This window comes from Phalangium opilio, unplaced genomic scaffold, assembly GCF_054372755.1.
Source record: "Phalangium opilio isolate 3A_F unplaced genomic scaffold, DU_Popi_V2 ptg000060l_1, whole genome shotgun sequence".
Classification (NCBI taxonomy): Eukaryota; Metazoa; Arthropoda; class Arachnida; order Opiliones; family Phalangiidae; genus Phalangium; species Phalangium opilio.
In genome coordinates this window covers 4,776,446-4,790,937 of record NW_028324177.1, presented here as the reverse complement: position 1 = coordinate 4,790,937, position 14,492 = coordinate 4,776,446, and the positions used below count along the sequence as shown (strand labels likewise).

General features: G+C 40.0%; 2 protein-coding genes across 2 annotated transcripts; both read left to right on the top strand.

The window, feature by feature from the left end:
- The first annotated feature begins 349 nt into the window (after positions 1-349).
- LOC149666721 (uncharacterized) lies at positions 350-4,321 on the top strand. Its single transcript, XM_089841627.1, has 6 exons — positions 350-371; positions 431-661; positions 734-1,137; positions 1,181-2,363; positions 2,418-2,551; positions 4,259-4,321. Exons 1-6 carry the CDS (start codon positions 350-352, stop codon positions 4,319-4,321), a joined length of 2,037 nt encoding a protein of 678 aa, XP_089697753.1.
- Positions 4,322-12,467: 8,146 nt separating this feature from the next.
- LOC149666720 (uncharacterized) lies at positions 12,468-14,108 on the top strand. Its single transcript, XM_089841729.1, has 4 exons — positions 12,468-12,637; positions 12,698-12,884; positions 12,968-13,018; positions 13,270-14,108. The coding sequence occupies exons 1-4, from the start codon at positions 12,470-12,472 to the stop codon at positions 14,067-14,069; spliced, it is 1,206 nt and encodes a 401-aa protein (XP_089697855.1). The 5' UTR covers positions 12,468-12,469; the 3' UTR covers positions 14,070-14,108.
- The last annotated feature ends 384 nt before the right edge of the window (positions 14,109-14,492 follow it).

The following is a 14,492-nucleotide window of genomic DNA, read 5'->3' as shown; positions in this document are numbered from 1 at the left end:
GAAAGCACTCTTTGCCACTGGGTTGGATGTTGGGATCACGTCGAAAGAACTGCAAGATTTTTTGAGGGCTGATTCAGGTGTGCAGTCGGTGCAGTGCATAAGACTGCGTACTAAAAATCCGAATGCCCGTCATTCGTCATTCTACTTGACGTGTGATGATGAGTCTGACATACCAAAAATGAGGGATCCCAATATTTGGCCTGCGAACAGCTTTCTAACAGATTTCCATGGGGTACCGAGAGACGAGCACAAACATGTCTCGGAACTGCATGGTGAAATCTCAGACGCGGGTTCCCCTGCGGATTCTTCAAATGTCCAAGAATGAAAGAACTGACTATAGCTTATCAGAATGTGCGCGGTCTACGAACCAAGTCTAGTACCTTTTTAACTAACCTAATCGTTAATGATTTTGATATTGTTTGTTTAACAGAGACGTGGCTTAACCACTCTCATTTTAATTCGGATTATTTTCCAAATTCCTATACTATTTTTCGGGCGGATCGATCAGATCCGGATTCTGTCAATGTTAGGGGCGGGGGATCCCTCATTGCTATCAAGAAGTCCCTTGTTTTTCACCGTCGAAGTGACCTGGAAGGTGCCGAAGGGGGTGTGTTTGTCGAGTTTAAACTAAAAAATAATCTTCCGCTTCTTCTTGGCACTGGTTACTTTCGCCCCTCAGATGACGACGCTCAGTATCGGAAATTTAAGAATGTTTTGGTATCCTCGTTGGTAGATTATGACGGTGAAATTCTGATTCTGGGTGATTTTAATCTCCCCGGTATCAACTGGACTCTGGGTAGCAGTGTGGGATGCACTCACCAAACTAGAACTAAGGCTGCTCATGTTCTCGATGTTTGTTATGAATTTAATTTAAACCAAATTAACCCAGCTCCCACTTATGGTAATCTTCTGGACCTTTGTCTTACTAATGTACACGGCATTGATACTGTACCTCTCCTTGATCCATTTGTGGACATTGACAACTACCATCCGCCTTTCTATTTGCTTTGTCCATTTGACATTTGTAGGGTCTCCCCTAATTTACAACCAGTATATCAATTTAAAAAAGGTAACTATCACTTGCTATACTCAATTTTACGCGATTCAGATTGGTCGGTGGTTTTGGATTCGCAGGATGTTAATTTTTGTGTCCAGACATTAACGGAATATATAACGTCAGCTATGGATAGTTCGATCCCTAACAAGATTCCGCGTAATAATCGGGGCTTCCCCTTTTGGTATTCTTTGGACCTCCAAAAAAGCTATCAAGCGCAAAAAATATTATTTTAATAAGAAAAAGAGGTCGGGGTTAGCCTCCGACATAGCTAATTTTAGGCTGTCCCGTTCGTTGGTGAGAAGGCTTACAGTAAGGGACAAAGCTGCTATGGCAGTAAAATCTTGTCGAGACGCCTTGTCCCAACCCAAAAAATTTTGGAGTTTTATCAATGGTAATCTAAAAGACAGACACTCTGATATATTATTGAAAATTGGTAAGACAATCATTACTGATCCGGAGCAATTGGGGGAAACATTCATGGCGTATTTCTCAACAATTTCGACTGACAATACTGAAACTAGTTCAAAATACACTTTTGATACTTCTACCTTAGTTACAACGCCTCATAACTGTTTAAAACTAACTCAAGCGGACATATATGCTGCTATTAATCGTCTACCCAACAAACTCTCTACTGGTTTCGACAAAATTCCGTCGTTTGTTATCAAGGGCTGTGGGAATATATTGTTACCTATGTTGGAGCATATATTTAATTTATCCTTCCGTACTCACTCATTCCCAACGCTTTGGAAAAAAGCTGTCATTGTCCCGGTTTACAAGTCTGGAAAATCCAGCGATGTCCGAAACTACCGTCCGATTTCCCTTCTTTGCGTTCTCGCTAAGGTATTTGATAGAGTAGTACACGTACATTTACAGCGTTGGTTTAGCTTGCTACCCAACGACTGTCAACATGGCTTTGTTCCGGGTAGGAGTGTGGAAACGAACCACGTTTCCTTTATGGATTACGTGGCTCCTGAGGTCGAGTGCCGGGGCCAGGTCGTTGTTGTATACCTTGACCTGGCCAAGGCCTTCGACCGCGTCTCCCACTCTTACCTTCATGACAAGTTAGAGGCCCTTGGATTGGGGGGTGATATCTTGGAATGGATTGCTAGCTATCTGGCGAATCGAGTCAATGTCTTGAAATGCAATGGCATAATCACATCGAAAACATACGAAGTTAATTGTGGGGTTCCACAGGGATCATCTCTTGGACCCTTACTCTTTAATATGTATCTTTTCGATTTACAATTTTCGGTTTTACATTCCCGTATTCTTCAATTTGCTGATGACAATAAAGTTTTCAAAAGTATTAATTCTAAGTTAGACGGTAAATTACTTCAACTTTACCTTGACTCTATAGGAAGATGGTGCTCTCTTAACAAAATACCAGTAAATCCAACCAAATCCGTGCATGTCACATTTACAAGGCGAATTGCTAGAGAAATTTCCAACGACTATACCATTGAGGGCGCTCACATACCCCTTAAGTCCACTGTGAGAGATCTTGGCGTGATCTTTGACAGAGGACTTTATTTTACCGAGCAAGTACATAAATGCGTTGCTTTAAGTCGCCGTACTCTGGCTGTTTGCTTGAAGATGTGTAGGAAATTGCATTCCCTAGACCATTTCCGTCTTCTTTATCAAGCCCTAGTGAGATCACGGGTCCTGTATGGTGGCTTGGCCTGGGGTGGTTGTAGTATTATTATTATTGTTGATGAGGTGGGGCTCACGCCCTAGCACCGATGCCAAAGGCATATTGTGCAACCTCAAAATCAGGCCTTGAATAGGCCCGTAGCCGCAGCGTAGCGAAGAATTCGCTCCACCGTAAAAGAGGAGACCCGCGAGGGCTCCACAGTGTGTGAATCAAAATGTTCTAGTCTAAGCGAGGCGAAGAAGTCGCACTCGCAAAGTACGTGAGCGGATGTTTCTTCCTTCTCCTGGCACGACCTGCAGAGGGGGTCGTCAGCAAGACCCATCAGATGGAGGTGCCTATTTAGCCGACAGTGTCCGGTCAGAAGACCGGTGGCCAGCCTAATATCCCATCTGCTGAGCGAAATTAGGTCTCTAGCACGAGACCTGCAGGGACCATTGACTAACTGTTTTGTCTGTCTCTGGCCATCCATGTCATGCCAGAGCTGGTTTTGTATGACAGTCATCCTGTCATGCAGGCTCCGTTTGACATGCCCGTAGGGGATGGGGACGGCCGGCTCCGGCCCCAAGAGCTTGGCCTCCGCGCCCCTTTTCGCAAATCTATCGGCTTGCTCATTGCCATAATAACCGCTATGCCCTGGCACCCAGTACAACAGAACCCTGTTGCAGGACGCCAGTTGCGCTAGCAGATCAAGGCAGCTACGCACCAGTTGAGAGGTAATCTGACACTGGTCCAGCGCATTCAGGGCGGCCTGACTGTCAGAATAAATCCTCACAGTCCGTCCGTTATACCCTTTGTTAATGCAGTAGTCTGCGCAATAACAGATCGCGGCAATTTCCGCTTGGAACACACCAGCAAAGGTGCCCAGGCAAGCAGAAAAACCGACCCTTGTAGTTTGGCAAGTAATAGCCGGCGCCAGCGCCGGAATCAGTCTTGGAACCATCGGTGAACCAAATAGTTTCACCCCCAGTGCCAAGAGGCAGCAGGTTAGTCCACTCGGCCCGACTGGGAAAGTGGATGCTGAATGGCTTAGTGAAATCAAAGCTGGTAACGGTTTTGTCAGAGCACATCGTTAACGACGGCTCAAGTGCAGCGTACTCCCGAAAGAGCTTCGTATGGCTGTAATCCCAAAGTCTTGGAACCCAACAGCCATTAATGTGGAGCCTGTAGGCCCCCATGACAGCCTCCTCCTCAATGAAAAGATGAAGAGGTAGCATGTCAAGAAGCACCTCCAGGGAAGCAGTTGGGGTCGATCTCATGGCCCCTGTAACACCAATGCAGGCAAGCCTTTGAAGCTTGCGCAGGGCAGCCTGCACCGTCTTCAGCCGGACCCTTGTCCACCAGACAAGTGCCCCGTGTGGTTGTAGTAGATATCTAAAGGTACTTCTTGAGAATGTGCAACGGAAGTTTATTGAATATTGCCATACTTATTTCATGAAAAAGGCTCCATATGATTACCATATTTTACTAGGGTATTTGGACATTCCTACTATAGCTCACATTCTCCTTATTAACGACGTTAAATTTCTACATAAATTAATTAATAATAGGATAACTCTTCCAGATTTGCTAGGACGGTTGGACTTTCTAGTCCCCAAGTCTGGAAGGTTTAGAAAAACATTTAGAGAATCTCTTAACCACTTAAATCCAATTAAAAGAATGCAAATTACAGTTAACAGTTTTGGCGAAAATTTTGATATATTTAATGTTAAATACAAGGAGCTGGATTAATAAGGTTTCACTTGGTTTGTTTTTAATTTGTCTTCCATTTGATATTCTTAACAGTTAGGAAATGCAAATATGATATCATTACAACTGTGTATATTCTCGTGAACCTTCGTGGTTTTTTATATGCACAATAAATATTCATTCATTCATTCATTAATAAAGAGTTAAATTATAGGTTGCTAACTTCAAATATTTGATTCTTTTAGGTCTCTGAAAGTGCCAAATACTGTCACGCCAGTCGAGAGAACTACACCGGGTTGTTGCTCCTCTGCGAAGTAGCTTTAGGAAATATGCTTGAGCTACCTCATGTATGGGTAGGAAATTTTTTGAAACTCGACCAATTTTTTCCCTCTAGTGATGGAAGCGACATGAAATCCTCAAATTTGTTCACTAGTGCCAGGATCTACTACCAATGCTTGAGCTCTTCACTTCCAGTCTCATCTTACTTCTGCTGCAACTAAGACCCGTACATAACGTTTTGGTTTTTAAATACATCATTAACCAGAAAAGTAAACCAAATAGTCAAGCTGTGCTAACTTATTCAAACCTCTTTGTATGATTTAGAGATGGATCGAGGTCTACCGTGGCGTACCGAATATGCCAAAAGTGGCTGGTCATCATGCAAAAGCTGTAAAAGGCGCATAGATAAGGATGAGCTAAGAATGGCGGCAATTATTCAGGCGTCAAGTTTTGATAGAAAGGTAAAATATCAAAATTGAGCATCTGATGACGCGAGTAACATTAATTTCTTATTGTGGAAACAAGATTCCAAAGTGGTACCATTTTCGGTGCTTTTTCTCAAAATTTTAAAGTGTCAACTGAGGCTGACATCTCACACTTTGAGGATTTACGTTGGAGAGATCAAGAGAAAATAAGGAGTGAAATTCCGAGTGGGTCTCAAGCAGCACCTGCTGCTTCAAGCAATACCCCATCTAAAGGAACGAAGGGAAAAAGCTCCTCCATTGAAATTCAAGACTTCTCAACTGAATATGCCAAAAGTATTCGGTCATCTTGTAAAGGTTGTGGAGAAACAATCGTAAAAGATCAAGCTCGCATTTCAAAACTTGACAGACAGAGTGCAAAAGCTAGACGATTTGGTCCACTACCAGCGTGGTATCACGTTGATTGGTTTGTACAAGCGAGAGAAACTCTGAAGTTTTTTGAAGATGGATCTAAAATACGAGGATTTAAGACACTCTGTGTTGAAGATCAAAAGGCCATCAAAGAAAAGATAAAGAAAATTGAAGTGACTCCACCAAATAAGATAAAGAAAGAGGAATTACCTGATCGGGGCGAGAAGAAAATTCTTGAGGAACAGTCTCAGTTAATTTATGAACATCGTGACGAGCTTGAAAAAAATATTAAAAAAAAGAAATGGTGGAACTATTAAAATATAACGACCAAAAAATTCCTTCAGGAAACAGCGAAATTCTAGATAGACTTTCTGATATCATGACGTTTGGATCTCTTGAACCTTGCACAGATAGTGACGGTGGACAATTGGTTTTCTCAAATGATGGTTATCACTGTACTGGAAATGCAAGCGAATGGAGCAAATGTACAAATGTAATAAAACTACCAAGAAGAAAGCCTTTCCAGATTCCAGATCACCTAAAAGAGGAATATGCATTCTTTAACAGCTACGAATACATAGAGCAAGACCGTTACATTCCTACAAACGCACCTACTCCAAGTACACCAGAAAATTTGCCATCAACCTCGGGTGTCAAGAGAAAGCCACAACCATTGGACGATACTAAAATAGTGTTGATTGGTAATCTCCATAGTTCCAAAGATTCTCTAAAGAAAAGCATAGCGAGATTAGGAGGCAATGTTGTCTCTCAAATTGACAAAACTACAGCTTGCGTTATAAGTACCAAGGAAGATGTTGAGAAAAATATCAAGGAAATTCGTGAAGCTAAGGAACACGATGTTCACGTTGTATCTGAGGACTTTTTAAGTGCTGTGGAATATGGAGGTTTAGTTTCTACGATCCAACAATACCGCATAGCCAGTTGGGGTGGAAATCCTCAAGACAGAATTAATTCTTACGCTGCTGAAAAAAGACTCAAAAGTGCGGCTGTAGGAAATAGTGACTCAACATTCTCATCTGGAAAGAGCACGAAAGTTAAACTGACAGTGAAAGGCAGCGTAGCTGTTGACCCAGATTCAAATCTTGAAGCCAGCACACACGTGTTTCAAAACGAAGAAGGAGCTTTCAACGCTGTTCTCGGAAACGTCGTCGTTACTCAAGGATCTAATTCGTTTTACAAGCTTCAACTTCTAAAGTCAGACGAAGGAAAGGATTACTATGTGTTTCGGAGCTGGGGACGTGTTGGAACTACTATTGGTGATAACAAGACGGAACACTTTGTTACTAAGTATGAAGCTGTTGCCGAATTCAAAAGGCTTTTCGAAGAAAAAACAGGAACTCCGTGGGAGTTACGCCACACTGCCTCAAAGGTTCCTAATAAAATGTATCCACTTGACATTGACTATGGAACTTCAGAAAAACTGGTTGTAGGATCTGGATCTAAACTTCCCAACGCCCGCCATCCAAGAACTAATTCGCCTTATCTTTGACGTGGAGAAAATGAACAAGGCCGTGTGGGAGTTAGAAATTGATCTGAAGAAAATGCCACTAGGAAAACTTTCGAAGAACCAAATTGAAGAGGCGTATTCCGTTTTGACGGAACTCCTGGCTTTACTCGACGATGAACCCAACGAAAACAAGAAAGCCCAGCTAATAGCTTGCACCAATACATTCTTCACGCTAATACCTCATGATTTTGGAACCAAAAGGGTCCCTCTTTTGGATAATGTTGAGATAATAAAATCCAAGGTAGAAATGCCAAATTTCCTTCTTGAAGTGGAGATCGGTTACAAGTTAGTTGAAGAGGAAGGTGGAACGACCAAAGATCCAATAGATCAACATTATGAACAATTGAAAACTGAAATTGAAGTATTAGATAGAGATTCTGAAGAATTCGAGACATTATTAACATACGTAAACAACACGGGCGCTGATTTTCACAGTGATTGTGAACTTGAAGTCGATCAAATATTTAAAATTACTCGTCAGGGAGAACGCGAACGCTACCGAGAATTCCAAAAATTCCCTAATAGAAAGCTACTATGGCATGGTTCCAGAACCCCAAACTTAATGGGCATTTTGTCTCAAGGCCTTCGTATTGCTCCACCAGAAGCTCCTTCTAATGGTTACAACTTTGGAAAAGGAGTGTACTTTGCAGATACGGTACTACACATAGCCTTTTAATAAAGAGTTAAATTATAGGTTGCTAACTTCAAATATTTGTTTCTTTTAGGTCTCTGAAAGTGCCAAATACTGTCACGCCAGTCGAGAGAACAACACCGGGTTGTTGCTCCTCTGCGAAGTAGCTTTAGGAAATATGCTTGAGCTACCTCATGTATGGGTAGGAAATTTTTTGAAACTCGACCAATTTTTTCCCTCTAGTGATGGAAGCGACATGAAATCCTCAAATTTGTTCACTAGTGCCAGGATCTACTACCAATGCTTGAGCTCTTCACTTCCAGTCTAATCTTACTTCTGCTGCAACTAAGACCGTACATAACGTTTTGGTTTTTAAATACATCATTAACCAGAAAAGTAAACCAAATAGTCAAGCTGTGCTAACTTATTCAAACCTCTTTGTATGATTTAGAGATGGATCGAGGTCTACCGTGGCGTACCGAATATGCCAAAAGTGGCTGGTCATCATGTAAAGCTGTAAAAGGCGCATAGATAAGGATGAGCTAAGAATGGCGGCAATTATTCAGGCGTCAAGTTTTGATAGAAAGGTAAAATATCAAAATTGAGCATCTGATGACGCGAGTAACATTAATTTCTTATTGTGGAAACAAGATTCCAAAGTGGTACCATTTTCGGTGCTTTTTCTCAAAATTTTAAAGTGTCAACTGAGGCTGACATCTCACACTTTGAGGATTTACGTTGGAGAGATCAAGAGAAAATAAGGAGTGAAATTCTGAGTGGGTCTCAAGCAGCACCTGCTGCTTCAAGCAATACCCCATCTAAAGGAACGAAGAGTAAAAGCTCCTCCATTGAAATTCAAGACTTCTCAACTGAATATGCCAAAAGTAATCGGTCATCTTGTAAAGGTTGTGGAGAAACAATCGTAAAAGATCAAGCTCGCATTTCAAAACTTGACAGACAGAGTGCAAAAGCTAGACGATTTGGTCCACTACCAGCGTGGTATCACGTTGATTGGTTTGTACAAGCGAGAGAAACTCTGAAGTTTTTTGAAGATGGATCTAAAATAGGAGGATTTAAGACACTCTGTGTTAGTAGTAGGGACTACCTAGATACGCATGGATCCAAGATGGCCGCCACCCCAAGATGGCCGCCACTACCCAACTCAAACCAAACTTCCCAGACAAGTCCGGACTGGCCCGAGCTCTTACAGGCTATTTTCAAACCCCATGACGTCATCTTCTTAACTCAAACCAAAACTTAAACTATATTCATCGCTGGCCTGCTAGTAATGGGCTCGATTTCGTAAAGAGTTAATTCCAAGATGGCCGCCAACCAGACTTGTGTTATTTTGACAGATCCCTGTTTGAATTTCCTGCCTTAAGCCCATGTCTGAGAAACAAAGACTAATATACAAATAAAGATTTTTTAATAACAAATACCAAATAATATATATAATAAAATAGAGAATAACAAGAATATAAATATAAACAAAGATATTGCCATTGTTTGTCATTAAGAAGGTCAATACTTCTTTTCTTTGAGTTGTGGCTTGTTCCCATGTTACATACTAAATTCGAAATTAAAAAAAACAAAAATATTTACCGCCGCTTTTATCGCTAATGAAACCACTTTTTAAATCGTAATTTTGAAGGTAATTGGTCTTATCTCTAGTGTAAAAAGCATCTTGTTCAAAGTGACATTTTGATTTTCAAAACTTGATATTTTAGTCGAAATCTTAACTGAAAGCCGCTCTTTAAATCGTAATTAGCGCCACTAGCTTCCTTTATTTATTTATTTATTTGTTGTTTGGTACATAAAGTCATAGGTTGACTTTTGGAGACCGCCTTGTACTACAAATGGTTATAATTATCACAGGTATTGCATATAAAAGTAAGAAATATATACATTTGGTTATAGTTATCACAGTAAATGGTATATAAAGTAAAAATACACAGAGAAGAAAAAAAAAAATAAAAAAAATAAAATAAAACACAGCCTTGAAACAATTATTGGCTAAATAACAGTAGCTTTTAATAGTTGGTAGGAACTAATAGTAATTTGTGTTGGTATTTTGGGTGTAATGTAATATAAGGGCCTTTCGAAAACAAGACTTATCTTTAAGGGATACTAAATCTGCTGGGAGATCATTCCATAGGTTTATAATGCTGCGTGTAAAATGGTTTTGACGGACGGTTGTTGTAGCACGTGGTTTAGACAATTTATGAGGATGACCGCGCGTACTAGTATACACTGAAGACGTGAAAAATGTATCGAAGTGCAGATCTAGTTTGTTATTAAAAAAGTCATGAAGAAGACACAAGTCATTTATCTGGTGTCTTTGATGGATGGGGTTGATGGTTAGTTTAAATAATCTGTCGGCGGCTGGTAGTTTTTCTAATAGTGGTGATAATTTTGTAAACCGATTTTGGGCCTTCTGCAACGATGTCATTACATTTTTTCCAGAAGGGGTCCAAATAGATGAGCAGTAGTCAATATGGGGTAAAGCTAAAGCATTGTATATAGTACGTAACAGAGTCGGTGAGCGTCGTAGGAAGTTACGCCTAACCAGGCCAGTGATGCTATGGAGTTTTTTGCAAATTTTATTAGTGTGGGTAGTAAATTTAAGGTCAGTGTCGATATGCACTCCAAGGTCACGTTCTGATAAAGTGGTAGATAGCGGTCGACCGTACAGGTAGTAGGTGAATTTTGGGTTCGAATGACCCAGATGAAGGACAGTGCATTTGTCCACATTAAATTTGAGACCGTGGTTTTCAGCCCAATGCTCCACCGAATTGAGGTCAGCTTGTAGTAGGTGTGAGTCTGAGATAGTACGTATTTTAAGGGATAGTTTCGTATCGTCAGCGAAAAGTAACACTTGGGCAGATTGCACTACTTGAGGAAGCGAATTGATAAGAATGTTAAATAATAAGGGTCCAAGAATTGATCCTTGGGGGACACCTTTTGCCACTGACGCCCAGTCAGACACTATCCCTTTAAGGACAACTCGTTGGGTACGGTGGGTAAGATAGTCCTTCATCCAGTTTAAGGCTTGACCAGTTATGCCAGCCAAGTTTAACGCTTCTAAAAGTTTGGCATGAGGTATTGAGTCAAAGGCCTTGGCTAGGTCTAGATATAGCACATCAACATAGTAACCCTCATCTAACCATTCAGTCCATTTATCAGTGGCTTGGAGAAGGTTAGTGGTGCATGACCTTTTCTTCAGGAAGCCATGTTGGGCTGTAGTAAAAAAGTTGGTTTGTTCTAGATGGGATATAATTTGACGTTGAACAAGAGTTTCACAAATTTTTGCAACAACGTTTATGGAGCTGATAGGTCGATAGTTGTTAGGGAGTACTTTAGGTCCTTTTTTGTGTATCGGTGTTAAATTTGCCTGTTTCCATTGATTTGGGAGAAGTCCAATTGCAAATGACTGAGAGATTAATGTATAAATTGGGGAACACAGTTGAGTAGCAAGACTGCGCAAGATATAGGGGTAAAGACCATCGGAACCGGGGGATTTGTTCGTTGGAAGACTTTTTAGGATGGCATGGATATCTTGCTCAGTACAAGTAAAATCTTGAAGGCCAGGCATAGGTAACGGTGAATATGATGGCGCATTTGGATCAGCAACAGTGGAGGAAAAGTAGTTCATGCATTCTGATGGCTGACGTCAAGTGGCGTAAGATAAACGATGCCGGATGAATTTTGATGAAAGACAGGCAGGGTAATCGAGGATTGTTAGAGAAAGATATTTTAAGTAAAGTCCTCTATTGGTTCTCGAAGATCATGGGCCGAGGCGTGGTTGTTTTTTCGTTACTTTCAAGAGGCCAATGGAAAACGCGTCAAATTAAGTCTTGCCGCGGAAGAAGTAGCAGGACTTAACTTAAACTCGATTTTCCTTCATTGCGGTAGTCAGTTGTATGGACGCATATGACACCGCAATGAAGATCGATTCTTGGCTATCAATTGGATCAGTGTTACTTTCTTTTTCCATACTATAATCGGTAATGTTTTATTTAATTATGAAAAACTAAATTTTTGTTATAAATGATTCCGAAAAATCTTACTTGATAGCCAACTTAGAACCCGACAAGTCGGGTTCTAATGAGTCGAATTTGGTCTCTTCCCAGACTATTCCTGAGAAGAGCCAGATGGAACAATCGAATTTGGTCTCTTCTCACACAGCTTTTGCTTTGTGAGTCCACGATCGGCGGGTAAAGACATCTTCGTACTGGTACTGAGTAGTTTTATGGATAAGCGTCTAGTTAAACAACTGATAACTCTCTCTTTAAAACACGGTTCTTATATACTAAAAGATCGAGGTCAAATTTAATATTAGAAGAGTTCTCTAGGCAATGCTTTCGATAAATTTATTTGTTACCGACCCCCAATCTTTAATCTATTTTATTGGATGCGGTTTAATTAACTATTCACGACTTTCACGTAGATGCTGCAAGGATGACGACTTAAAACCTTCCTTGTTTTGAGGAAAATATTTTATTGGATGCGGTTTAATTAACTATTGACGTAGATAGTTCGAGGATGACGACTTAAAACCTTCCTTGTTTTGAAGAAAATAATTTATTGGAAGCGGGTTAATTAACTATTCTTCACGCGCATTCTTCATCCATGATGAGTCTACGAACATTTTTCTTACACAGTTCCGTCGCGTATCTTGCTTTCTCTAACGCCTCAGAGGCTCAGAGAAAAGGAATATAATTCAAAGAGGGTAAGTATTAATTAATGTTATTTAGTTAGATTAATTACTAGTAGGATTAATTGTCTCAGTCGCAGGAGTATGATGTGGGATTTTGTTACCGATGCCTTGATGTCTCGACGATACGGAATGAATTTACATACTGTTGAACAACGAGATAATCGCTGGATTTTCGCTGTTCGTGCGATAAATCAGAAAGCGTTTCAACCGCATCAGTCTGGACTTAAAGATCAATCCTGGGCCTTGTTTCTAGTAAGTTATGTCATTTTTGTTAAATGGTAGAGTTGGAAAGTCAATTAGTATTAATTTCAGGATTACGGGAAGTTGAAAGGACGTAAAAAACCAGAGACGTCGGAAGAATACACCAAGTTGAGGTCTAATTTCTTTAATGCCATAATCAGATGCGCTTGTGATGGGATCATCTCAAAAGTTGATCGGCAAACGGCAGCTGATCTTGGTATTACACTCTTTAAGGATTATAAGTACTTTATGTATGAAGGTATGTCAATAGCGTTCATTTTTTTTATCTTGAATTTATATTTTATTTTCATTTAATTCAATTTTTTTTATTTTTAACTATAGGAGAAAATATTCAGAAATATGAACACCATTTCCCCATTGTTGATAGCAGTTGTAAGTAAATGTTTATTTATTTATGTTTAGGAGTGAAGTTCTAAACCTTTTTACTTAAATTTTTGGTCTTTCTCAAATTAATTCGCGACCCTTTTCAGAGTAATTCGCGACCCTTTTCCCAATAATTTGCGATCCTTTTCCCAGTAATTCGCGACCTTTTTCCGAGTAATTAGCGACCCGTTTCCGAGTAATTAGCGACCCGTCTCCTATTAATTCAGGTTAATTAACATTAGTCTCTTAAACATTTTCAGCTTATGCATACTCGCGCTACAACAACGGCAGCCAAGACTCGAATGATAAATACCCAAATCCTGATCGCGGCCAAAATGATTTTGAAGGTCCGTTGCCTCAAGGCGATTATCTTTTCAGCGTCAGTATTGACGAAAACGGCAAAGTCACCAACACAAAATTATTAGGAGCGATGCCAGATGGTTATGACGTTAACGTCAAATCTGTTGACGCTCCTTACGAGTTTGTCAACACCAAAAAAATGCGTTTTGAACGTGTGCAACAAAATAATAATGTCAACAATAACGACAGTAACTCTTCACATTCATCGGGTGAAGAATCTTGTAGTAGTGATTTAATCGTTGAGGAACAACGTGACGCTGGTGGTCAAATTGTTGCCAAAAATAGTACACCCATTGTTGTTAAATTAGATCCAGGTTTTATATTGACGAATTTTGGCGAATCTGGGGACGAAATAGGTCAAAATTTGGATGTAGATGGGTTAAGGGAGGTGAAAAGCGAAGTCCAATCTAATTATATCGCGAATGGACAAACTGTTCATGCTCAAAACGGTGGAATTCATAAAAAATGGGTAAATGGAGGTAGAAAACTGGAAAATGGATGTACCGGTAGAAACACGATAACTGTACAACCTCGTCAAAAAGTTAAAAATGGGCGAGTTCGTCTGAAATCTGTAAAAGGACAAACTCGCGAATATTCGGTTAACGGAACTTCTCGTAAAAGTTCTGTAAATGGTACAATTTCACTTTGCGATAACGCTTCCAAATATAGTGTTAAACAGGAGCAAGTTGATATTAGCTGATAAATTTAATACCTCACTTAACAGTCATCAGACACGCATTAATTAAATTTTCACTACCCACAATCAATGAATTATTAACTTTAATCACCATGATTTAATTTTGACATTAACAGTCACTGCTGTTTTTTGTTTTTTCACGAACATATTCTCGAAGTTGTAAGCTTTTAAAATGATTACGGGTAATCTATTTTCTTTAACGCATGAGCTGTATAAAATTTAGGTTAAATAAAAAATGGCATAGTACGCTATAAAACGACTTTTATTTGCTTAATTTGCTCCAAATACCCACCTTAAAACTGTTGATTTTCAAAGAAACACGCACTTTTACCGGAGCAGTAATGCGGTAGAATGTTGTGTCTCGTATGGTGATGTCATAAGCGGATAATATGGCAGCTTCCTATAATTACCGGACGAAATAACACA